The sequence below is a fragment of the Carettochelys insculpta genome, chromosome 21 (genome assembly GCF_033958435.1).
Source record: "Carettochelys insculpta isolate YL-2023 chromosome 21, ASM3395843v1, whole genome shotgun sequence".
Taxonomy (NCBI): domain Eukaryota; kingdom Metazoa; phylum Chordata; order Testudines; family Carettochelyidae; genus Carettochelys; species Carettochelys insculpta.
In genome coordinates, this window is record NC_134157.1 from 8,493,857 (window position 1) to 8,520,173 (window position 26,317).

Below are 26,317 nucleotides of genomic sequence, written 5' to 3' on the forward strand. Positions count from 1 at the left end.
CCAGCATTCCATCTAAATAAGTAGAAAGCAGAATCACACGACATGGCTCCTGTTGCCCTCATTCCAGGTGTCAAATGCACTGTTAGTGTAGGTGGGCAGTGTGGCCTAGGGGTAAGTGAACTAGACCAGGACTCAGGAGACCTGGGCTCTATTGCTGATTCTGTTATTGACCTTCTTGGTGCTCTTTTTTCTCCATTACAACAAACCATTGTACCAAAATGTGCAGCATTTTCCCTGTGTGTAAAATAGGGATAATGTTGCTGACTGCCTTTGCAAAGAGCCTGAAGACCTGTTGTGCTACAGGAGAGAGAAATGTTTCTTATGATTAGGCCTGAGTGTTACATAGCTACACTGCTGTAAGCCCAGACTAACTGGGAACTGAGATTTTTCCTGGTGCCCTAGCTATCCCAAGGCAAGCAGGGCGACAAATAGCTGGCTGATGTCTCTGGAGTTCGCACCACTGTGAAACCAGAAATCATTGCAAAATTTCGCCCTTTCCACAAGACTGGCTGTTGTTTACGTTGAGTTGTATTTCGTTTAATCTATCCCACTATCTGATGCTTGCTGGACAGGAAACCACTTTCAAAGCAGCAGTCAAAATGAGAGTGGACAGCCCTACATTTTACAACTCCCACCTCCGCCAGCTTGGGCCTGGTAGCAAAGAAGGCTGGTTCCTTGATTTGTATATGAATGGAAAACTTGCCAGAAGCCAGTTCCATTCCCTGCATGTCCTGTATGAAAATCATGTCAAGTCTGGGCCTCAATTCCTCAGGAACTGGCGAAAAAGAAAGGCACTTTCCTGTCTCCCGGGTGCTGTAAGGACAAATTCATTAGAGCGTGAGGTGCTCAGATCCTGCAGTGGTGGGGACATATAAGTATGCTAGGTAGATTCTCCAGGCTGTTTCTAGGCCTTATTGTATGGTGCATAACAGCTAAATGGAAGGAATTCTGTTCCGTGGTTAACTCTTTACCAGCATTCCCTGTATGCTGAGCACTTGGACAGCCACCCAGGAGAGGTTCAGGTGCCAACCTGCTGATTACCAGAGCACCACAGCCACCCACAGTGGGCTTCATGTGTTTCTAATGTGGGTGCACATCTCCATATGCCATGGTCCCCATAATAAAATTTATTCTGCCCATGGATGGAGCCAATTAGAGGGAAGACCGCTTTTTACCTTTTTTTTGCCCCCTCTTATTTTTTTTAATTTCAGATGCTGCTGTTCTACCATTCTCTTTTGCTCACTTTTCTGCCACTTGCTATATTGTCCTTTTTCCCAATTACATTGACTATTCCATCTGTTTATTTATCAGAGTTAGAACCCAAATTAGCAATCTGCCAGTTTCTGTTTTGTTTTAAACAAAGCACTGAAAGATCCAACAACACTTTGATACATAAAGCTACTTGTAATGCAGCTGTTAAGGCTCTTTCATCATATCCATGAATAAAACGAATTCTATTGCCATCAAGATACATCTGATAGATTAAGTTTAATCCTACTGTATTGCTTTAGATAGAAGGCACTTCAGCAAAGGATAGAAAGAAAGAGAGACTTTAATGACTCTGGAACGTAAAGTGGTTTTCACTCATGTGCCAAAGACAGAGGAAAATGAAAGATTAAATGAAAATGTACATCATAAAAAATTAATCAAGCAATAGGACCAAGTAGTCACAATGCATTTCTCAACTGTTTTTTCTTCTGGAGTTTCATGTGTTCTGATCTTAGGAAAGGTCACAAGTGAAATTAATTTGGAGGTGTGATCTTACCTGGGAAAGAAAGATGGTCATATCATGTAAGTCGATCCACCACAAGCCATGGTCAGGCTCCATTTTGGATGGGGGACCTCCAAAGCTCAGATAGATGAAGGGACCCATCCCCCCAGTATGATGCTAGGGTCCACCTTTCTGGATTTTTTATGCTACAGTAGCATGTAGAGGCCCAGCCTAAGCCCAAAGCCCCTTTATGCCAGACATTGAACACACAGGGCGACATCTACACTTGCACACTACGAAGTAGCCTATTTTGACGTAAGAACATCGAAATAGGCTACTTCGACGTGTATCGTCTACACATCCTCCAGGCCTGGGGCCATCGACATCCAACGTCAAAGTAGCGACGGAGAACATCGAAAGGAGCTGCCCTGGAAGGAAATGCGGAGCATCCACACACACAAGCGCTCCCTGTCGAAATAAGGGGCCAGCAAAGCCCCAAGCCGCTCCCTTAAAGGGCCCCTCCCAGACGCACACAGCCTGCACAGCACGAGATCCACAGAGCTGACAACCAGTTGCAGACCCTGTGCACACAGCATGGACCCCCAGCTGCAGCAGCAGCAGCAGCCAGAAGCCTTGGGTAAGGGCTGCTGCACGTGGCAACCATAGAGCCCCACAGGGGCTGTACAGAGTGTCTCTCAACCCCTCAGCTGATGGCTGCCATGGAGGACCCCGGTATTTCAAAGTAGCAGGACACGGATCGTCTACACACGCCCTACTTCAATGTTGAACATCAAAGTAGGGCGCTATTCCCATCTTCAGATAGGAATAGTGATTTCAACATCTCGCAGCCTAACATCAATTTCAACGTCGAAATAGCACACGGCGCATGTAGACACAATGCATACTGTTTTGACACTCTGCCAGCTACTTCGAAGTAGCTGGCTAGTGTAGATGCACCCAGGGTGAGTGAAAGCCCCTGCCCCAAAGAGGTGACAATCTAAACAAAAAAGACAGGCACAGGGTAAGCACAGAAACAAAGGTTCAGGGACTTGTCTAAGATCACACAGCAGGTTGGCAGCAAAGTGCTGATCAAAAATCAGCTACTGTAAGCCCCAGACTACTGCCTTATTCACTAGACCAAGATGCTTCATGTGGTAGTTTAAGTTACCTTGTAATTTATCTTCAGAAATGGGGGAGTTACCCCTTCTGCCATAGCCAGTTCCCTGGGTTAATGTTCCCCCTTTGCATTTCTTCTTCTGTCATAATTGCATGTAGCATGCCTCTTCACTTCCTGTCTTAGATTTCTGGGTCATGTGGTATGGAAGAGATACCTTCAGCATACCACTGAGCAGTGACTGCATTTAGTGGTGAGTGTAAATGAACATACATAGCCAGACATTACCAGATAGGGATTTTATGAGGCTATTGTAGCCAAAGTTTATGGAGTGCTTTTGCTGTGAGTCTCCTGAATTGTATTATACAGTAAAGTCTTTCATATCCAACATTCTATCCTCTGGAACTCTCAAGTAACTGGCATTTTAACCATCAGTAAATTTTAGTTACGTTTTCCATAAGTACAATATAGAGAAAGTAAATACAAATAAATACAGCAAATACAGTATAAGATTATAGTGTACAATGCTACTGTTGTTTGTAAATGAAGTATTCTGCATATATTTGTGTTTGTTTCTTAGTATCTAATCTTGTTTTTCTTTAGCATTAGGCATTGCTAGTTATAGCTCTCTAGTATCCAGAAAATTTGGATATCCGGCAACCTCAGTCCTGGGGCTGCCATAGATGAAAGAGTTTACTGTATGATTCAAATGGATTGAGGAAGTTGCTGGAAAGACTTCAGTGAATTTTGGATTAGGCCCTTAGGCCCAGAATCAGTGAAGCATTTCAGTATCTCCCTCACTTTAAGCAGTAATGTAAACCAGTCCCTATTCAAAAAGTGAGCATGTAAGTCCAGTTGACATCAATGGGATTTAAATGTTATTGAAGTTAACCATGTTCTTAAATGCTTTGATGAATCATGGTGTTAGTGTGCATTATTTACTACTAATATAAATCAGAATGAATAATTGGTAAATGTATTTATGACGATGATGATGATGATGATGATGATGATGATGACTACCTGGATTAGCATATCAGGCAGTGGAAAAAATATTCTCAGGGTCAAATAACCAGTGCATTCTGCAGGGGCAATGGACATCCAAGCCAAGGTATTCTCCTCAGAACAGTGTGTAAGCTGACTCCTCTTCTCTGACACTTAGGCTGGCTCAGGGCAGCTTTTAGCTACATGGAGATCTCCCTTTCCAAGCAGCACGTCATTTCTAAACAACTAGTTCACTATCAGGAAGCAAATAGAATTCTGGGCCCCAGCTGCACAATATCACACAGTAAACTGCATCGTTTGCAAGCAGACCTGAAGGTGCATATGCAAGATGGAAGGAAGGAAACTACCTGTGAATATCTGCCTGTTTCCTCTCCAGCCTGTTGCCACTGTCTAGTCAGGACTTGTGATAACATACACACACAAAGGCAGCTAAAGCATTTTAAAAAGTTCTGTTTCACCACGTTCAGCCCTTGATCCTTCCCTGTGCAATGACCCATCAGCTATAATGCGGCTGATCCACCATTCCAGGCACTCTCTTTATCTCACTGAAACCAATGGCTGGACAGGGAAGGCAGGATCAGGTGTCTGATTTGTACAGCATTGTTATTACTCAGAACAAAGCAAACAAAGAAAACTCCTTATTTAGACTCCAGTCCTGCAGTGCGCTACATGCTGACAGAGCCCAGCACTTGCCTGGAGTCCAGTTAACCTCTATAGGGGTGCACATGGGGACAGATCTACACAGCTCACAATGCAGTGTCAGGGCCTTTGTCTGTAAGCTCTTCAGAGCATGTACTGTTTCTTTCTCTGTGGCTTTATGACGCCTAATCTCGGTTGAGGTGCCTAGGCCCCATAATATGACTAATATCTTTATTAGTATGTTTTAAAAGAACAGAGTGGAGGTTAAACCCAGTGGGAGATGAATAATTAATACCAGACATGAGTGACAACTATAACTGGAGAGGACAGAGGTATGGCTTAATGGTCTAAACATTTAAGACCACTCCTGCTACTAACACCTTCTATAGGCTTGGGCAAACCACTGCACTTCTCTGCTTCCAATGGTATTCCACCAAAATAATCATCATTGAGGCTGCAAATGTGTCACAGCAGTTACAGATTTCATGACTCCCTGGGCCTACATTCTGCCAGATCAGCTGGCCTCAGGGCTGACTGAGTAACCCCACTGCTCTCCAGCAGTGGTGGGGTCTCAGCCCCACCACACACCCTGCCAGCAGCATTCACAGACTGCCATCTTCATCAGTGGCAGCAGGCTCCCCAGAGCCCCCCTCCCAAGCACCAGTGGGTACCCAGTGTTCCCCCAGTATAAGAAAGTGTACTGAAGTCCTGCCCAAGTATCAGAGGGAACCCTGGAGCCAGATTTAGTCAGGGTTCTATGGAACAGGTCACAGGGCCCTGAATTGTTGTTTATTGCCCATGATCTGTCTGTGACTAAATCTTACCTTATTCATTTTCCTTCTGTCTCTGGAGACGTGCCATAGCCACGATTTATGAAAAGGATGAGTGATTTGGGTTGACTAATTTTTCCAGTGCCCGACTTCAAATGGGCCTGATTTTAGAATGTGCTTAGCATCCACCCTTTGAAAATCAGGCCTCTTTCAGATGCTTCAATGCAGACCTCAGCACTGAATCCCCCAGTGTCACCAGGCACTTCTGAAATCACACCATTGTCTCATGGCATGTGAGCTACCTAGCAAAGGTGCGCACTGAGAATTAAGTACCTGATGTTCCTAAAGCAAGTGAAAGATGGAAACTGCTGGGTAAACACTAAGGATTATTTTTAGTATAATTGGAAAACCAAGCTAAGGAAATTTGAACATTAACCACATGCCAGGGAAATTAGCTCCTTTATAAACAATTAATCCCAGCATTTGACAGCAACTCCTCAGAGAACTTGTTTGTGTATTTTTTTAAAAAAGGTAAGATAATTTCAGGATGTCTGAACAACTGGCAGCACACAGAAGGTCTGACTCGTCTCTCTCTGGCACCAGTTTTGCACTGGGGTACCCCCTTTGACTTCAACAGAGTCATATCCATTTTACTCCAGTGTGCATGATACCAGCAGAATCAGACACACAGCCTTCAAACTCACATGAGTCATCACCTTCCAGAACAGTGCCTGCTGTGATATTTGCATGTGCGCTAATTTATTTCCTCTCAATTGCTCTTCTCTCACATCCTCTTTGGTTAATAAACAATTCACTGACGTGAGTTATAAGTATTTCAAATGCCTCAGTGTATGTAGCTCAGGGGACAGCAACCTTTTGGAGGTGGAGTGCCAAAATTTGACCTTTTGATGTCTATGTAAGTTCCACGTGCTGGTGATTCTTTTTAAAGTCACTAATAGTCCAACGTACAACAACTTCCTTATTCAATAAATTAAGAGGCAGCGCTTGTCCCTTTAGGTGTTGGTTGATAGCATTAGCCTGCCTTTTGTTAATGCACAGGCTGCGTGAGGGAATTCCCTGCTGCATGGGGGAAGAAGGGCGCGGATCAGTGCCCATCTCGCATGCTGACAAAAATCAGCTCGTGTGCCACTCTTGGCACTCATGCCGAGGGTTGCTGGTCCTTGGGTTAGACCCTCAATCCAGACTAAATGGCGGAGGGAAAAGGCTTGTCCTCCAAAGGGGGAACGGGAACAGCACCGTGGGTGACCTCTGCTTAGAAGGAGGGAGGGAGGCAGGCGGGGAAGGAAGGTGGAAAGAAAGAAAGAAGAGGGGAAGGAAGGGAGGGAGGGACCCCGCAGTTGCCTGCAGCCAGGCGCCCGAGGAGCTCGCCGCAGGGAGCGGTCCCCCTGCCCCATCACCGAGCGGGACCGTCACCCGGGAGTCGGACTGTATCCCTCCGTCTCCTGGCAACCGCCGAGCAGCCGGCGTCACGTCACTTCCGGCCTGGCAGCCGAGGGGCGGGCCCTGGGAGGGGACTGGCGCGCGGGCAGGAGCGGCTCAACAGTTAGCAAAGTCGCTGTCCCGAGCCCGAGGCGGCCGCGGCGGCGCGGCGGGAGCGGGCCGCGGGCTCCGGGGCGGGCACGAGGGGACTGGGGAGCCGAGCCGGGGGAAGGGCGCGCCCGGGGCAGGGCGCCGCTGGCCGACAGCTGCAGGAGCGCTCCCTGCCCAGGGCAGCGGGGCCCCGGCCGGCCGGGGGGCGCCCCCATTTCTACAACGGAGAAGCTCAAGCCGGTGCCGGGAGGGATCCCGCTGCCGCGGCCGGACACTGGGGGGGGGGCAGCTCTCACAGCCCCCCGCCCCGCCCCGCACGGCGCCCGCCCCGCTGCACACGAGCCAAGGACGCTGCCTCCCGCCGCGCTCCAGGGAGGGGGAACGCGGGGGGGGCGCGCCCCCCTCTGATGGCCCCTCTGCGCCCCGGGCCGCGCCGCAGAGCCGGGAGGTCCCCCCTGCGGCGGCTGTGGGCTGAGTGAGCGAGTCCCCGGGGCCCGGCAGGGGGCAGGCGGCCACGCTCTGACCCGCGGCGGGCTGCCCGGGGGAGATGAGCGCCGAGCTGGACCGCGCCTCTCTGGCTTCCTCCTCCTGCAGCTCCCCCGGCCCGGCGGGCGGCGGCACCTCGGCGGGCCCCCCCGCGGCCGGGAGCCGGCTGCTCTCGGCCAACGTGCGCAAGCTGCACGGAGCCCTGAACGCGCTGCTGAGCGAGGCCGAGCGGGAGCAGTTCATCCACTGCCTCAACGTCTACCACGCCCGCCGCAACGTCTTCGACCTGGTGCAGACCCTCCGCGTGCTGCTCCGCAGCCCGCCCCAGCGCCAGCTGCTGCCCCTGCTGCGCCTGGTCATCCCCCGCTCCGACCAGCTGCTCTTCGACCAGTACACCTCCGAGGGGCTCTACCTGACGGCCGGCTTCCTGCCCGGCTGCCCCGACGGGGCGCCTGCCAGCCCCGGCCAGCCCCTGGCTCCCGCGGCGCCCCTCTGGCGCCGAGCGCCGCTGGGTTTCAGCACCGCGGCCGACGGGACAGCTCCCCCGGCCGGCACCGCGGGCCAGGCGCTGCGGGGGGAGCTCCGGCAGGTGAGCTTGCGGAGAAGCCGGAGCAAGGAGGGCTTGGGCTTCAGCATCCGCGGCGGCGCGGAGCACGGCGTGGGCATCTTCGTGTCGCTGGTGGAGCCGGGCTCGCTGGCGGAGAAGGAAGGGCTGCGGGTCGGGGACCAGATCCTGCGAGTCAACGACAAGTCCTTGGACAGCGTGACCCACGGCGAGGCTGTCAAGGTAGGGGCGGGCGGGGCGATCCTGGGCGTGTGGGCTGAGATGTGGGGCGGTGCAGCTCACCCCATCCTGCCGGGGCCTCTCCTAGCAAGCCTGGACCCCCGCATTGAGCAAGGGGGCAGGCAGCCTGGATTTTGTGAACCGTACACCACTGCAGCCCCGGCCAGGCTTCTGCCTCTGGGACGGAGCGTAGGTCCTGAGCAGCTCTGAAAAATTCCCTGGTGTGGCCCCTCTCCAGCGCCTTTGAAGCGGTCCCATGGCGTGTGGAAGGGTGAAAAACCAGGGGTTAGCCATGCACAGGGACAAGCCAGTGTAAAGTGGAGAGTGTCTGAAAGAACAGGCTGGGGGTTATCCCCACCACCACCACTGCCTGAACGCACCCCTCAGAGATGAACATGCCACAGTGCTCCATTTCCAGCTCTTTGTTGCACTAGTTACACCCCATTACCGCTTCATCTGAGCACCTCAGTGGCATTCCTGGGTCTCCCCTCACTGCTTGGTGGGGCAGGGCTGTGCTGTCATCTCACTGGGCAGTTGGGGACCTGAGACTCAAAGACTAAGTGCCTCGCTCCAGGTCAGACAGGAAGCCTGGATTTGAAACCCTGCTCTGCCGAGTAATTATGCGTTAGACCATCTTGCCACCTGCAACAGATAAGGAAGCTGAGGCACCGAGTGGCAAAATAACTTTCCCTCACCAAGCCCATTCAGTAGCTCACTGATGTGAACCATACCCAGGTCAGAGGAACTAAAAGCTGTTGCCATCTGACATAAAAACGATGTGGTGCAAGAGCTGGGTGGGCTCAGTCCAGGGGCTTCCCATGGCACATAGTTGGCAGTCTTAGCAGAAAGGCTGAGGAGTCAATGAGCCACGCAGCATGGCCCACATTGGCAGAGCTGGAAAGAGGAGCTCTAGGGTGGGAAGGCTTATTTGCAGTTGCCTGTGCTTTAGTTCTGTGGATAACTGCAGCGTTTTAGTTTCTACACCAGTCCATCCGGTACCTTTCACCAGCACTGGCTTCTACGATCCCTTATTCCCTTGAGTAGTCCCAGTGGTTTCAGTGGGGATGAGCAGGTGAGTAAGGACGACTTGCATAAAAATGTACAGGATCAAACCCTTCATTTTTAAACTTTCAAGTTTCCCTTGCCCATCATTTTCAAATCTTGACATCCTGCAAAAGAAATTTGTTCCAGGCTTAAATAACCTCGAGATCAGAGGTTACCTGAAGTTTTTGACATTTTAAAAAAATGTAAACTAAAATAGAATCTTACTTATTTAATGTTACTCAGTGCTCACACAACTGAAAGAAAACTTCTACTACATGGTGCAGTGATTAGAGAGAGGGACTAGGTGCCAGGTCTCCTGAGGCTATTCATAGCTCTGCCACTGATTCATCCTTGTGTCCTTTGGTGAGTCGTTTAAAAACCACGTGTCTCTATTTACCCACTGGTAAAAGGTAGATAACCATATCTACCTTCTTCACATGGAAGTTTTTAGGCTTTGTTAATTAGCATTTGTGCAAAGCACTGAGAACCTTGGCCAAACAGTACTGTCATATAATACACTTTAACAGAAGGGTTATTCCATAATATGATCTTTTTGTAAGTATTTTGAAATGATCAGATTGTGAAATGGAAGATCAGAAATTATGTATACATGGGCCTGAAACTTTTTCAAACAGCCATTTCATCATATATCCAGGGGAACTGGCATCTTTCAGTACTTTTGCAGTCTGTTGATAAAGAAAGATGTATAATATACTTTGATGGCTCTGATGAAACACCACTCCTTCTTCTGAAAGGCAAATCACATAACAAATCACAGAGCTAACCAGCATAGCTCCTCTGGAGCTTTAAAACCTGAGTGAAATTAATGCAATGTATTGTTGTCCTGCTTTTGAAATAATTCCCTGGGAAATGCAAAGCTAAAAACCTAATTCAAATAATGTTAAGGGTCTCATGTCAAAAGACACAGCTCAGGGTTAAGGTATAAACTCCATGCATAACCAAAAGTGCTTGGACTGAATTTGCTGCTGCACCCCCTGGCTTGTAGTAGCTTCTATTATGTACAGGGCTTATGGTTAGGGTCAGTGTCTCATATCATCCCCAAACTAAAAATGGTTCCCGCACCCCTGTTCATAACTCACTCTGTTGTATGCAGTTATGGTAGGTTCCTTAGCACATAAGGGGCTTTTCTACACTGTTTGGGCTGCACTGACAAAGTGAGTTAAGGATATTTTTCAGGGAGAAAGTCCAGTCCTTTGCTCCTTGCCCAACCTCCCTCTGAAATCAATAGAGATCAAATTCAGCCTAGGAGTGAGCATGTGCAACACCACTACAGTTGATAGACCAAGTTCAGCTCTCAGTTACACTAGGCTAAATCTGGAAACCTCCACCTACATCACCAGCATAAATGGTAACCGAATTTGCTCCAGTTGGCTTCTGCCAGGGATAGCTGGGCCTTATTTTAGGGTGCAGGAGAATTCAGGCCCAGAGGTATGCACACAGTTTTTCTTCCTGGGACTTGGGGTTATTGCTGATATAAAATGTGAGCAGAGTTTAGTACTAGCTGGAGTCCTTTGCTGGCACAAAAACATAAATCTCTCTTACAAGAGTCCCTGAACATTGTCTTATCCAGAGTTGGCTTTAAATTATTAGGGTAAAGTTCCTTTCCTTCTGAGGCTGTATGATTAAAATGTACTTTCCAGTCAGATGAGGGGTGTTGATCTGGTTCCCCATTTGAAGGAGCATGCGTTCCCTATTGCATTCTGATTGCAATTGTCCTGCAGTGAAAATTGCTAGTCTGTGCCTGGATACTTCAGTATATACCAAGAATGCTACTGTACAAGAGGACTAATCAATGCTCATTCTTCAGGGTACAAGGGGACTATGGCAGGAGTCAGGGAGGAATTTCTTCTCTAGGTATTCTGCCCTTCCAGCTGCCTGCCGTATTTATGGTCTTCTTTCCTTCTTCTGAAGCATCCCATGTTGACCATAGACAGACTCATAGCCTGCCAGTGGTCTGGTCTCTCAGTGCCTAGATCACACAGCGATGGGTACTGTACAGAAGCGTAGACGAACAGTCAAGCATTCTGACGAAATAGATAAAAACACACATATTCCTGTTCACAAGTCTATTAAGTGAATTCAGAGGGTGACGAACATGTTTCTCTCTGTAGGCCAAGGTAGTTTGGTCACTTTCTCCTTTTGTTAGCAGTTGATTCTTTATCCAACCGTGCAGAAATTATCTAATCTTTGCAGCATTCTTCTATGAAGAAAGCAAGAGAGACTGAGCCTGAAATGCGGCAGTTCCTCTTTCTGTTGGCTGTGTCCTACAGACAGTTCACAAAAGAGCAATCATTTTGAAAGTCTTACAAAGACATGATACTCTAAGGGTGGAATCTTGGCTCTAAGCTCAGACTGCCACAAAGTCAGACATAAATTGATGGGTTACATACCATTCCACCTGGAAATTTACTGTTATGCCATGGCCTGAACACTGGGTTGAAGATATTTTAGTGTAAATGAAAGAAAAAGTCGAATTCTGATTTAAGCAGTGAGATTTCCTGAGCACTCCCAATCAAATTCACTTAATAACTGACTTCTTAGCCCAGTGTGAGCACAGGGGTTGTACGCTTAGACTGCTCCACAGTCTGCATGCATTTCATTCAATTCACAATTAAATGACTTCATTACAATTATAGCTCCTTCACCCTAGCACTCAGGGGCTTATCAGAAACACCTTGTAATTTAAATCACACTCTATCTAAAGATGTTTGCATTCTCTCTGTGGCTTTCTAGAGCTCACCTGATTGTCTTTACTCTTGCTACAGTATATCCTTGTTATTACAGGAACAAAGGAGCATATGTTTCAATAAGCCATAATATTTTGACCAATACACTCTCACTTGAAAATCAATGTAAGGTATGTATCACACAAGGAGACATTTCCCCTCAGTTATTGTCAGGTTCTTATTTTGCAGCTCATCCCTTTCATTTGTTTTAGTTGGAAAGAAACAGATAATGGGGCCAGATCCTCTGCTGTTGTAAATCAGTAGAATTCCAGTGCATCTGATTGCAGTCAGAGTTACACCTTTGTAAATCTAGAGTAACTCCCCCAGAGTGAATTGATCCACATTTTTAAAAGCATTCTGTGGTCTCATTGCAGGGCTAAGGAGCTGGGCAGGGGCTGTGATGCAACAGAGCTGTTGATGGAAAGCAAAATAAATCCAGAATACGGTAGAGAGAACTGATGGCTCTGTCCTTTTAGAAGGTGTATTCCTCTTGTGCAGCTCTTACTGAAAAGACTTATTTGTGATGGAAGTGGCTTAGGCGACCAGAGGGTGGATTTTATCCATTTGTACTTGTTCACCTCAGTTTGGTACCCAGGGTTTTAATTGAGTCCAAGATGTTCCTTTCTTCTCTCACTCTGCCTCTGCCAAGCTGGCACTTCTTAGGCAACCTCACATCTCCTGTGAATTATTTTAACTTTCTGTTCACTTGGATACACAAGGCAGCAACTGAGGCAATCCTTTAAAAGGCTATAATATCCTGTCTAAATTACAACGAGCTCTGGCAGCTGGCTCTCTAGTGGGATGCCACGCAGCATTACTAAGCCACTGCTGAGTAGTGACAAAAGAGACTCCCTGATCTAAAGCTTGGAAATGTTTAGAACGCTCCGGCCTCCCAGACAATTTAGAAGAAAACGAGCCTCATTTTGTTGCTTCTGGTTGTTGCCCAATTAATCGATTCACGTATCTGACAGTGTTTCCTGGCTACAGTTGATAATCACCACTGCATTTCACCTGACATTTTGCTGAAGCAGTTTGTATGGATCAGTGTACTCTTTAACCCTTTCAATACTTGCATTTTCTCGCCTGCCAGATAAATGACAGGTGAGGCAAGATAGATAGACAGAGATTCCCCACAGGCATCTCTTGGTTTTGTAATTTAGAAAAGACTTTACTCAGACAGATTGTGCTGTGTTAACTCATCCATGCGCTTTAGAAGCTGGTGTAGAATCCAGTGGCCAAACTCCTCCTCTGCTCCCTGAGGAATTGGTAGAGTGGTTGAAGCAAGGACAGGGTGGATTAGTAAAACAGGGTTATCATTCATCTGCCCCAATAGTTAGCTGGAAGTGACATCTGAATCCTTGGTGAATGGCTCCTGGGTGGGTTTGGGTTGGCTGGTTTGTTTAATTGCACTACAAAAAAATCAATACAAGGGGAAAAAAGATCTGAAACACAGGCATCTAAAAGAAACAGCTTTAAGCTTCTGCTCTGCTGTCCTGTGAGCAATGTCCATTTGAATTCCAGCAGCATGCTGAGCTCACAGGGTGACAAGGGAAGTAATCAGGGTCCCCAGGACTTCCCAGTGGAGGAGAGGGGACTGGTTGGCTCTTGGAGTCAGAAACATTTAGATTTTAATGCACCTGAAAGGGAGAGGCTGCCGCCAAGGATGCAGCAGAGAGATGGCTGTTGAGATGCATGCTTTCCCACCCAGCTCTGCTGATGCCACTCCCTCCTGGCCCTCTCTGCTACAGTCCTGAGTCACCACTGAACCACAGCCTGGACCTGACAGTCCAGGGCCAGCTACTCCAGAGCAAAGATAATGATGAACAGGGAAATCACCGTGTTTTCTGGTGCAGGGGACTGAGCCAACATGACAACATTCATCTCATATAGGACCTGGGGGAGGCTGGAACACAGGTCCACAGACTGGCTCCAGCAAAGGAGGCTGGGCTTGTTGCTAGTGTGCTGGCATGAGACTGAGGAGACACAAGGTTACTTCTCTGTTCTACCACAGGTTTCCTGAAAGTCATTTAGGGCCTGCTGCTCTTAATTACACCAAGAGCTCAGCAGTAACTCTTCCAGTCGGTGGAGTTGCACTAGCATAAGAGAGATTTAAAAAAGGCCCAAAGTCTCTCTGGGCCTCTGGTTCACATCTGTAATACAAGGATAACAACCCTTCATTTCTCTTGCCCATCCTCTCTCTTTTTCTGTCTAGATACTACACTAACGATATGCATACACAGAACTTAGTACCTTAGGGGCCCCGTAGGCAATGCTGGAATATAAGTGACAAAAATCCTGTGATGTTCCCTGGAAACTAACAAAGAAATATTTCTGCATCAGAGAAGAAATAAACAAACTGACCAAAAGGGAAACATCTTTTCTCAGAGAGAGTAGGTCTAGGAAGAAAACAAAAATGTTGGGTGCAGAATAATTCACAGGTTAAAATCTTATTTTCCCTTCTAGTTAGACTGATCGATTGGGGTTATTTCTGGCAATGCCATGCCTCTCCAGAGAAATGCAGAAGTCTAAATCACTGGTAGTCTGATTGCAACTGACAACATGTTTACAGAGCTGTTTTGCTTAGGTACTTAGATTGTGCATTACCTGAACGGTCTGCATTTTCAAACACAGAGTGCGCATGTTATCGCACTGTAAATAAATTCCGCACCTTGTGAATCAGGGATCAGCTGGAGTACAGAGACATCATTGACCCCATCTTCCTCTCTAGCTCACAGCCCTCACTATTTGGGCTTAAAATGTTGCCTTCTGCACAATGCCAGGCAGGGGACTGCCAACAGAACAGGCTCTGTGGGCTGCAGGTGGTTAGACCAAGTCGATTTTCTGTTGGAACAGGGTTTGTTTTCCATGAATTTGCTTTCAACAGCTTCTGTTTTGTTCAGTGAAAACCCACATACCACAAATGTTCTGTTTGGATTCCCCCCTCCCAACCCCGCACAGAAGAATTTTGCCTTCCCTCTGTTTCTCAGTGGTACACTTGGGGAGGGGAGGAGGAAGGGAAGGACTGAAAGAAAAGCAAATGAGAACGTTTGGGGATCTGCTCAAAAATCCATTGAAGGTTTGGGGCTTTTTTAACTTAGAAAATTTCAGCTGAAACAAAAACGCTCTTCTGATGCGCAGTGACAGTTCCACACTGGTGATTGGCCACCTGTACTGGTAATTGGCACCCGCAAAGCAGCAGTTCCAGGCTGGGGTATCAAAGACATTTGGGGTGGTGGTAGAGTCTCTGTACAGCAGTGAGTGAGAGCTAGTACCTTCTGCAGCATGCAGCCAGCTCCTGCAGCATGTTGTTAGCATTCTAAGAGCCTGAAGCATTCTTCAGTCATCCTCAAGTGCCGTGGCCTAGCAAACAGGTGGGGATCAAACCTGCCCACACCCACACTGAGCACTATAAAGGCCTGTTATCAAATTAGAATATATTTAAATGAACATATGTGTTCATTTGCATACAGTTTGCTCTCTCACTATTTTAAAATCACATTTTCACTTCCACATTTCTAGGCTCCTTAAAAACAGACTGCACCAGAACTCCCCTGTCTCTGTCCCCATGAACAGTCCCATTCCCTGCTCTCATTCCTCCCCTGAGCTATCAGAGCCACCTTCAAGTCTGCCACATCTGTGCCTACTCCTCTGTCCTGCACTCTGATTTCTGTCCCCAGCCCTCTAGCCCCATTGTATTTGTCTCTCTCCCTCTCTGGCTGGCCCCTAGTGCACACTTTATGTCCATGGTGCAGAGCAAAGGAGAGAGGGCAGCAGGATGGCCTTGCAGTGGCAGCTAGGAGGGAAAGCTGTGGAGAGGATGAAGGTCTGGCTGAGTAAATCCTGAACAGCAGAAGGCAGCAATGAGGCTGGCACAAGGAATAGAAGGCCAGTGGCTCTGGGCAAAGGCTGAAGGCTGGTCTGCTCTAGTGGGGAGACACAGTGAGGGTATTGACCAGCAGGATTGTGGCTACAGCTGAAAACCTGTGGCCAGAGGAGGGAGACAGGCCCTTTGTTGGAAGAGTTGGGGCTGCAGCATCATTGGGCAGGCCCAGAAATGGTCCAGGCCCTGTGTTCAGCATACAAACCACTCGGCACTGCTATAGTAAAGGACTGACATGGCCTTGTCCTCCAGCCCCTGCTGGAAGCTCAGTTCAGTTCATGCTTTGTTGGATAGGTCAAATGAGCTTGAAGGCAGAACAAGACCCCAGCCATCAGATAGTCCCACAGGAGCCTGAAGGAAGGCTATAGCCCAGTTACTACAGGTAGGGCTTGCTGGTGCTGCAGTCCTGGGCAGGAGGGAGCCAGGCCCCTGCTAAGTTTGATCTGCTGCTTGTTCTCTCGTAGTCATTTTCTGGCTTTAGTGAAAGGTGCTAGGGTGGCAGTCCTGGGGAGTGGAGGCCTCTCTTTCAGCACAAGTACAGGATGGACAGTTTCACCTGCCTCCACACAGCACCACCAAGAACTGTAAAATCTTAGGGCTGGAAGGGGCCTCAGGAGATCATCAAGTCCAACCCTCTGCCCAAAGCAGGACCAACCCCCAACTAAATCATTCCAGCCAAGACTTTGTCAAGCCAAGACTTAAAAACCTCTAGCGATGGAGATCCCTCCACTTCACCACCTTTCAAATTAAACAGTTTTTCATAATATCCAACCTAGACCTCCCCCACTGTAGCTTGAGGCCATTGTTCCTTGTTCTGCCATCTGTCACCACTGAGAACAGCCTCTCTCCATCCTCTTTAGAGCCCTGTGACAGGATATACCCACTCTGCAGAAGCCAGGCTTATTGGGTGGAGAAGGCCCCACCCCCAAGCCTTACTGGGCATGCTTCAGCTGCAGTCCTGGTATAAAAGCCAGGGAAGCCAGTCTGTTGGGGGCTGGCTATCAGAGGGGAGGGAGCTTTTGTCTTAGCTTAGGAACTGCAGCAGCCTGAAGAATAGCAGTTAGGGTCTGAATGCTGCTGTGCGGCTGGCATGGAGTAGGAAGTAGCCCAGCCCAGCCCAGCCCAGCCCAGTCCAGTCCAGCACAGGGTGGGGAGCTAAGAGTCTGCCCTGCTGAGCTTGGTGTGTTGTGGAATGATTCCCCACTGAGCTGGTAGATGGGGGCCTGCCCACCACTGGCAAGGCCCTGGGCTAGGGCCCAGTGGAGGTGGGTGTGGGCTCCTCTATCCTCACCATGGAACCCCAAGGAAGGAGAAACGTGGGCTATTGTAGTGACTAGACTGCTGAGGCCTGCATGCCTGCCTCTTATAGAGACCTGCCTGTGACTAGGCTGCTGAGGACTGCCCAACCATTAAATTGTCTAGGCCATGGGGCCTATAGGATGTAAGCCCTCAGATGAGGTATGGGGCTGGCAGCCATGCCACAAGCCCCCCTAAAGAGGGACTTGCTAAAGCACAAGCAGCCTCCCAAGGTCATCCATGGTGTGACCTCTCTGCTGAGGTTGCTGGTGAGGCAGGCCTTTTGTGTGCATGGGGCCTAAGGCTCTGGAAGAGGACTCAGGAGCTGTGGGTTCTAGGCCTGCCTTAAGCACTAGCCTGCTCTGAGGCCTTGGGAAGTCACTTCATTTTCCTTCCAGGGGACTGTTTCTCTTCTTCCCCTTTGTCCAACTCATCTGACTCTAAGTTCTTTGGGACAGGGTGTGTCTGCCCTGTGTTTGCTCACTGTACTGCACAATGGGGCTCCAGGATCAGCTGGGGGACTTAGTTGCTATTAATATTTGCACTCTTTCTCCAAGGCACCCAGAAAAGGTTTAGGGGTGGAAATGAGGGCATGTTTCATGACAGCAGGCCCCTTTCATGTACCAGGACTGTCTGCGCCTCGTTCTTTCTGACCCGTGAATGCAGAGAGATGGATTAAGCCAATCAGCATTAGCTTTTCTCATTTCTTTCCGCCCTCTCACCAGTCCTCCATAATAATGGTGGAAGTTTTAGCTGTTGGTTGTTTTTATCCAACCTAATTGGGTCCAAAGGGACACCTGTCAAGGATGTTCAGCTATTTGATTCAAGTATCTCCTCTAGTAGGGACATGCCAGGAAATAATTGTGCAAACTTCTGCATGCTGTTTCTGCTACATATCCAGGTATGTTAAGACTCCCTCCTTTTCTTTCCCTCTTTCATGCATGACTGTTTTTCTTCTGGATTGAATCAATGCACAACTGTGTGGGAGACTTTCAATTATCTAGAACCTCAGCTCCAGCCTTTGCAGTTTGCAAACTGGGTTAATTACACAGGCAGAATAGACTCCCACTGTCTGAATAGCTCAATAAACCAAACAGGTCCTTAGTCTATTGTTGATAGAAGAATGGGTGGGTGGGAGATGGAAGCAGGGCCCAGAGTTAATGCTCCTTGTACCCAACTGTTATCCACAGCGGTGCCACTAAAGAATTGGAATAGATTGTTCATTTCATTAGCAGAGAAGGTAAGCAAGTGAGCTGCAGCATAAGAGATGTCTTTTATTCAGGCTGCCAAGAAACTCCTTGTCATTAATGGCCATTGATTTATGACAGCTGTGTTGCTGCTGAGGGGCTTTTGAGGGCCAGGGGAAAGTTTAAAGAAGGTGTCTTTTTCAGCTTGCTTAGGGTAAGGACCAGTCACACAAAGAAAAAACAGGGAGGAGAAAGAAACAAACTCTGTCAATAGCGTTAGATGCTATTGACATAAATGAATTTTCCTGACAGGTTGGCTGTGTCAGAAGCATTGATCTAGCACATAAAGTACTGTATTGCAAATCCATTTAATAGCACCTAAGCCTTGCAGCAGGTAGGGTATTTGTATTAATGGCTCACTAAGAGATTCCTAGGTAACTGTGCTATTATAAAAATGCTTTTAAAATAAATCTACTTAAAATTGTAAAAAACAGAATGGATAATTAAAGAGTAGAAGGAATCAATAGCTTTATTAAAATCTGTCCTGTCCCTGTCTTTGGCACTTGTTTCCCATAATAATACTTACTGGTGACTAGTGGCTGCTTCCCGGCTGTCGTTTTCATGAGTGGGGGCATCCCCTGATCCTACCATGCCCACTGCCCCTTGGCCTGTTTCCCTTAGCCCCTTCCCACACATCTTTCATTCCAGTCACAAAAACATGTTACAGGCAGTGAGTGCAAAGATTGCACACTAATGAAATGGGGTTGCTTCTGAGGTGGCACACAGCAAGAAACAGGACAAAGCAAGTTGACACAACAGTTTGAGGAAGGAAGTGAAGGAGCCCGATTCCCACAGCAGTGGGGAATTTAAGGAGACAGCAGTACTTGAATTGACTGATCCAGCCAAAATGTAATAGATGTTTTACAGACATAGAAAGCCCTGCCCTGAAGAGTAGTCAAAACACTAGTTACCTAAACCATTATTTGTCCAATATTATTGCCGCTCTGAGAGAACATAATGACTTTCAGAGGACTGCACCATGACTTTTCTTCACATATTGAGTCTATGTAAGGTTGTCCACCCGGGTCCCTCAACCTGGGCCTCACAACCACCCTTTCTTTCTTATAGATGAAGAAATAGGTCTCAAAACTTTTCCCTGTTGTTACATGGAGTCATGGTGTGGAAAGCTGAGAACCCCCAGCCTACCCCACCTGGGACTCAGTGTACCAGGCAATACAAGGACTAGTTGGCTCCTGCTTGCACTGTCTGATTTCTGCTATTGATTTCAGTCTTTCCCAGCCACCAATGCTCAGTTAATAGGGGAAGGCTCATGACACCGCATAAGATTTGAGTTCAGGGCAGAATTCAGCCCAGGTGTGAGTAAACCTCTGTTGCAGCCCAAGGAGTTGCACCAGTTTGTCAGGACTGAATCCATCCCATGAACCCACCTTCCAAAAGCTGGAAAAAAAATCTTGTATGGGAAGACAAAGAACCCCCAGGACCCTTTCAGCTTCAGGGGTTTAAGGACAATCTGGATGAGCAGTAGGTCACTATGAGCCAGACTGATGGCGTCAGCAAGTCTTCAGTTTGCTCCAGATTTGGTGGCTGTTGGCTTTTTGTGATGGAATGAGCTCCAGGAACCTGCTAGTGGGAAACTGGATTTCAGGAAGCTGTTCCTTTCCTGTTCCACACCATGACCAGTCTGTTTACTTGCCCTTGGTCTCCCACCCCAACCTCTTGGACACTTTTTCAATCCAGCCTGGATCTGTTCCAGCTTCTGGAGGTGTGAGGCCTGCTGCAGGGCACTGCTGATCAGCTGCCAAGGGAGGATGCTGCATTGGTGAAAACTGGTCACAACTTCTCCTCTGCAAGGAGGCCAGAGCTGCCCCCAAATCCATGCCCATTCAGGCCACCTAGGCCTGTGCAAACACTCAGGCCCAGGCAGTCCCTGCCCCAAGCTAGGTTACAACTAGTGGATGAATCATGGCTGGTGCACTTGGAGATAGAAGAGGCATTTCCCACTTGTTGACATACAGCACAGAGAGCAAGGGATGCTGGCGAAGGTTGCCTGGCTGCTGCCAATGCCCTGCCTGTTCTGTGGCTGACCGAAAGGTCTCTGGTGCCAGGGCTGTCCCCCAGCCCCTGCTCTCCAGGGCTGAAGCTGCTGAAAGATTAAGTTACAATGAATGAAAGAAAAGGATACAATTCCTGTCTGCAACCACAATTCTGAGCAGCTGGGCTGAGATCAGGAAGCCACTGGCATCACTGATGTCAGTGCGTGGTAAGAAGCACAAGGGGAAAAAAATCAATTTCTGCAGGACTGGGGGGTCTCCTACCAGAGGGTTGACTTCATCCCTGGGACATACTGAAGTTGCTACAGACATGGGTTCAATACCTGGCTCATCACATGCTTCTTGTGTTACCTTAGGGGAGTCGCTGAATTGTTCTCTGCCTCAGTTTCTCCAGCAGCGGCAAGGAGGTAACATCACTTCCTTTCTCCCATCCTTTATCTGCTTTGATGGTCAGCTCTTTGGGGCAGGGACTCTGCTCACTGCATGTGTTCAGCACGCAGCACAACGGGGCCCTGATCTTGACAGTGGCCTCTGCATGTTCCTGTCAGTCCTGTGTGTACTGCCCCTGTGCACTCCTATTGAAAGACATAGGATCCTAGGCAGGCTAGCACAGGAGTTGGCCCAGCAGGACCATATGCAACAAATACACATTCAGATTTGTATGTCACAATGGAACTACCCAGCTGTAACCAAGTGGAGTCTCTGGCCCACTCTGTAGGTTTAATGCTGGCCACTTAGGGCTCCAGTCATTGGTGTCCAGTGGCTCCTTGCTGGCTTAAAGGAGCTATCGCCAAGGAATTCCCCTGAAGTTCAGGGTGCATCTTATTCGTGTAGTCAGTAGCAGAACTTCTTCTGTCCCCAGCATGTGGCATTCTCTGAGTGTGTTCCCAAGGACTAGGGGCCCCCTCATTAGGACTTCTTTCTCTTCCTGATTATTCCTGGCTGCCTCAATGACCCACAGATGCAGTGGAGAACTGAGCACCTGTTAGGCGAGGCCTTCAGGCTGCTCTAACCTACCTGGGGGTGGAACCAGTCAATGACCGGCCTTGGAGTAGTGCAAAGCCACCATGGCCCTGGAGTAATTGATTGTAGTCCGATGCCTTAACTTTTCTAGGTACCTCAGAACAGACTCCAGCTGCGTAGGTGTGGTAATGGGGGAGTGGTTCAAACTCCCCTGTTCTGGAACTACCTGGAGGGCTCATAAGAATTCTAGTGTTGTCGCCCTTCTCCCCGCTCAGCCCATTTGTGCTTGCCTCCCTCTGCTCCAGGGGCTGAGGACAGCTCCCATTTACATAGCACCTTCCAAAGCCGCATACTTCCCAGATGGTGTCAGGGGGAATCTTGTGACAGGACTTTCACTTCTCGTCTCATTCAAAGGCCAGCACCTTGGTGCCTCCAGTGAGCAGCTCAGCGCAGAATGCAAGGGAAGAGCACCACTTACTGAAGCCCCAGTGCTGCTCCTTGCAGGTCTCCTGTCCACACGTCAATTGGGGCAGCTCTGCTGAGCATGTCAGAACTGCGAAAGAACTCAGCCAGCGATAGTACATCTACGAGCTGCACTTCATTACCTTGGTCGTTTGTATTAAACTGCACCATTAAATCCACTCAGTGTCCCGTGCCGAAGCAGGAAAAGATGACAAGCCCAGGATGGAATTAAATAACTTATGGGAGCAGCCTTGTCCAGGATGGTGGTCTGATAGCCTGAGGTATCGTTTGGAGAAAGTCTTTTCTATTTGTGCTATGCAGCTGTCAAAACCAGCTGCCAGGAGTCTGTGAGCAATTTTTTTTTTTTTTTTGCTTTCTCTTCCTTTTGCAACTTTCAAAAGGCCTCGGGGAACATTTTTCAGCAGATAAGAAAATTACCTGCAAACTTTTTCCCTGGTGAAAGGCAAAGTCGGCCACCCCAATTCTTGATCCTGCAAGCTAGTGAGAGTGCTGTTGGCTATGCACGTCCAAATAGAATGAAGAGCGTAAATAAGGATGGACAAGAGCATGAGTCACTGAGGGAGAGTGCCTTTGCTCCCCAGTGCTGTCTGAGGGGAGCCCGTCTCAAACAGCAGCCAGATGAGGAAGCCAGAGGCAGTTCTAGGGAAGAGTACTAGAGGGACGTTAACCCTTAGCGTGTCTGCAGCTTTTCATCTGCAGCTCTCAGTCCTTCACGAACTTGATAAGGGTGAACCCCAGTTCTACAGGCAGGGAAAATGAGGCCCAGGATGATGGGAAGGGACTTGCCCAAAGGTGACACAGCCAGCCAGGGGCAGCATAATGAACAGATAGTTTCCTGGTTCTCAATCCACTAGTCCATGCTGGATGGTATTTCCAGTAGACAATGCTTGCCAAAGATAGCAACAGAGTCTGCCGTGCTGGGGCAGAGATAGTACAATAAAGAGGCATTCAGATATCCCCTGATGTTACAGAGGACTTTGAAACTGCCCCTTTTGGGAAATTGGAGGGGGCCACTAGAAAAATGTTGGGGACGAAACTAATTTGGGATGTAGGACAGACACAAATGTCAGTGTGCGTGGTTGGATACATGGGAACAACAAGGAGTCCTGGGCAAGTAACTGACAGATTTCTCTGGGCATAAGCACCCATGAAAACATGTGCCTAGAGAAATCTGCTAGTCTTTAAGATGCCACAGCGCTCCTTGTTTTTGTGGATATAAACTTACACGATGACCCCACAATCCTTAAATTCCTTTATGGAGTGTCCTGCCAGGTTAAAGTGCTCACTCGCTGCTTTATATGTATTCAAATTCGTACTGTCTGATTTGTTTCTGTTTATCTTTTGGCATAGGGACTGTCCAGTTTGTCCAATGTACATTGCAGAGGACCAGTCAGGGAGCACGTTAACCTGGCAGGACACTCCATAAATGACTTTAAGGGTTGTGTATTATTACAAAAGGAGACATCTGAATTGGAATTCATTTCCAGGTTTGTTACCTATCACTCGGGACTCAGCAAGAATCTCCGTTGTCTTACACATTGCAAGGACATTTTCCCCACCTTTGATATTTGCAGGCATCCCTCTTAATTTCCTCTTCACAGAGGTTTCTCTCCACTGTCCCTTTACTACTTAATTTTTATATTTAGCGGATTCCTCAGTTCTCTCTTCCTTCTGCTCCAGAATCTGAAGAAGTGGGTCTTTCCCATGAAAGCTCATTACCTAATATGTAAAATTGTTAGTCTTTAAGGTACATGGGATTGCTTGCTTTATTTTGCAAAGACACAGACTGACACAGCTACCCCCTCTGAAACAAGAGGAGTGAAGCTGCAGCAGCACAGAGATTGGCGAGGGCTAGTCCCGCCTGTCTTGGATCTTGGGTACATACTCAAGTGGCTAACCTATGCCACTAGCTGCAACATCCCATGACTGCAGACATACCCTAAGTGCTTTCGCAGCATCTTTGTCTAGTGCAGCCCTGCTCTCACTTGGATCCTCTAGGCATGACTGTAGCACAGACAATAATAATCCAAGCTGCTTTGGCAATCTTCAGCCCTCTGTCCTGAAATCCACACCCTGCTGTGTGAATTTGGATCCTGTAGCATGTTATCCTACTCTTCCACTTTCAGGTTCTCTCTTGAGCAGGTTATTGGGCTGTGGCTTGCCAGCGTGGACGTTGCCTGTAGCTATTTAAGGGGATGAGATTCCCAAACCTATTTTGACTTGTCACTGATATACAAAGATGGTTTTATCCCCAGAGATGAAACCTGAGGGTCAAACTCATCCCAAGTACAACTATGGACTGCACAGAGCTGTGTTCAGGTTGAGTGTAGTCCCTGCTATTTTTACCCACTCGTAAAGTTATGGGTGTTTATTAATATGTATGTTTTATAGCCTCATACTGCAGGTGATTATGATGCATTGCCAGACAGAATATTCTGTGAAATAGCTATATAAAAGTGCTTTCCAAGTTGGCACAGTCTAATGAATCAAAGAATCGCCTTTGATAAATACGCCCGTTTATAAATCCACATTCACTGCATGTGCTTAAACTCTTGTTGACTTTCTTTTGACCTCAGTAGGACCTCAGCCTATGCGTACAGTTAAGCAGATGCCTAAGTGCCTTCTTGAATGAGAACATCTGTGGGGTTGTGTCTCAGGAGACAAACCGCACCTTTTAATAGGATATTGGTATTCTTCTCTTCCTTTCCTGAGCTGTTGCCTAGCGTTGCTGTGCATTGTTAAACAGCTGCCGTGTTCTCCTCCAGAGGTAGCTGCATGTCAATGTTTTAGGAAGTGATTTATGAAGTGATTTATTGCAGTCTCATGGATATGCCTATAAATATCCACACATTTGTAGGCATATATTACACTGCTTTGACATCCTTCAGGCTTTCTATAAATGCACCTTTCTCTTTTTCCAGTGTCTTGGGTTTCGCTGAAAGATTTATTCCTTGACTGTAGTGATGATTTAATTTTTGGAAAGGACATTTACCCAATAAAAGCTGAATTAAAATAGAATCAGGAGCAAACCCACATGTTAGGTGGGCTCTCAGACAACCCTTAACTCACCCCTCTTGTGGAGTGGTATTAGAGGAGTCTAAGAGTGATGGCAGAGTGCATATAAGCTGCACCCTGGGACTGATAAACAGACCTGGATGTCTAGAACCATATTCTGCCCTCGGGACCCCCATAATTGAATCATGTCAGGCAGGTGCATGTCAAGACAGAAGTGCAGTTTACCAGCGGAACAAAGCTCCTGTAAGTGGTGGGTGGCCGTGGCTCTCCCCAGTTAGTCTCCAAGGGAAGCCACACCCCTTTTGCTGCAATCATTTCAGAATTAGAAGTTTGGGGTCCCCAGGCATGGGGGTTCAGGAAGGCAGCAGGCAGCCTTCTAACCTGGGGTGCCATAGGCGTGCTGGCCCAACCAACTCCACCACATCTCGACTCGGCCCTAAGAGTGGCAGCATAGTCTGCTAGCAGGGATTCCTCTACAGTGCACCTACAAGGAGGAAGTCACGTTCCCCAGACTACTCCCACTTGTCCGTAGCAGCATTAGAGGGAACTTTGGACACCTACCTGTTACTGAGTTCCCCAAAGCATAGCCTGGGGTGGGAGTTGGGACCAGGTTTAGCTCACAAGAAGAAGTGTAGCTTGTAGGTAAATGTTATTTTTGTTGCAGAAAAACTTCTGTCCATGCTGTAACACTGGCTCAAACAGACCTAGACGGTGTCTACCTACCTAGGCTGGGAGGTTCTTATGGAACTTATCCTTTTATCATGGCTTCACCAGCCCAGGTCATCGGTAAGAGGAAGTTAAAGAGAGGAAATGCATCATAAGCAGTTTCTGGAAACATTTGGCCTTTGGCGTATACAGCCAAAGAGCATGCCTCTGTCAGCAGAGAAGGGAGTATGCTCAGGTGTCATTCCTAAACTTTACTTTTTGGAGGCATAATGTTCAAAGAGCATGAACAGAATGAGTTAGGGCGGAAGGCACTCACGTTTTTCAAGCCACAGTTGTTGGTAGAGGGGGCTAGTTATCTGCTATCACTGGTGATGAACTTCCCTACAGCAGTTTAAAGTAAGTGATCCATTGTTTTATAAAGCTGAGACAGGAGGATTTTGTAAGTGAAAGGCAAAGTTTCAGCGGCCTCTTTACTGTGAAGTTAAGGATAAATGCAGCAATTTCATCAGTATTCAAATAGAAGCTGCTCTAGCTTCCCATTAGATGTGACTGCTTAAATGTAGCAAATGAAATGTCAGGATTATGGGGCCAATAGTCTCCCCTGTGCCTCAGTTCTCTGTCTGTAAAATGAGGATAACAGCACAGCCCTACCTCCCAGAGATAGGTGTGCTAGGTAGATTAAACTGAAGATAAAGGAGCACAGGCTCTGTTAAAAATTCAGCTCTAATCCCCATTAAATATGCCATCTTATCATTTCCAGAGCCTTCCTGCCATTCATGCCCAGCAGGTCCTTGTCCTCTTCCTACTCCTGGATCCCTGCCTTGCCTCCCATAGGAGCTGTGATGGTGGCTTTAGGCTATGCTCGGTGGATTGCTGTGCTGCTCAGTGCAGGGCACTTGAGAAG

At 48.0% G+C, this 26,317-nt stretch overlaps 1 protein-coding gene across 2 annotated transcripts in view; it reads left to right on the forward strand.

The window, feature by feature from the left end:
* Positions 1 to 7,200: 7,200 nt before the first annotated feature.
* WHRN (whirlin) overlaps positions 7,201 to 26,317 on the forward strand; it is a 121,040-nt gene continuing 101,923 nt past the window's right edge. Inside the window, exons 1-2 of one of the 2 annotated variants that reach the window (XM_075015454.1) lie at positions 7,201 to 7,724; positions 7,842 to 8,063. In XM_075015454.1, coding sequence (XP_074871555.1) covers positions 7,338 to 7,724; positions 7,842 to 8,063 — 609 coding nt within the window. In that variant the 5' untranslated portion in view covers positions 7,201 to 7,337. Of the gene's footprint in view, positions 7,725 to 7,815; positions 8,064 to 26,317 lie in introns of both variants that reach the window. The other variant, XM_075015453.1, reaches the window with a different exon arrangement.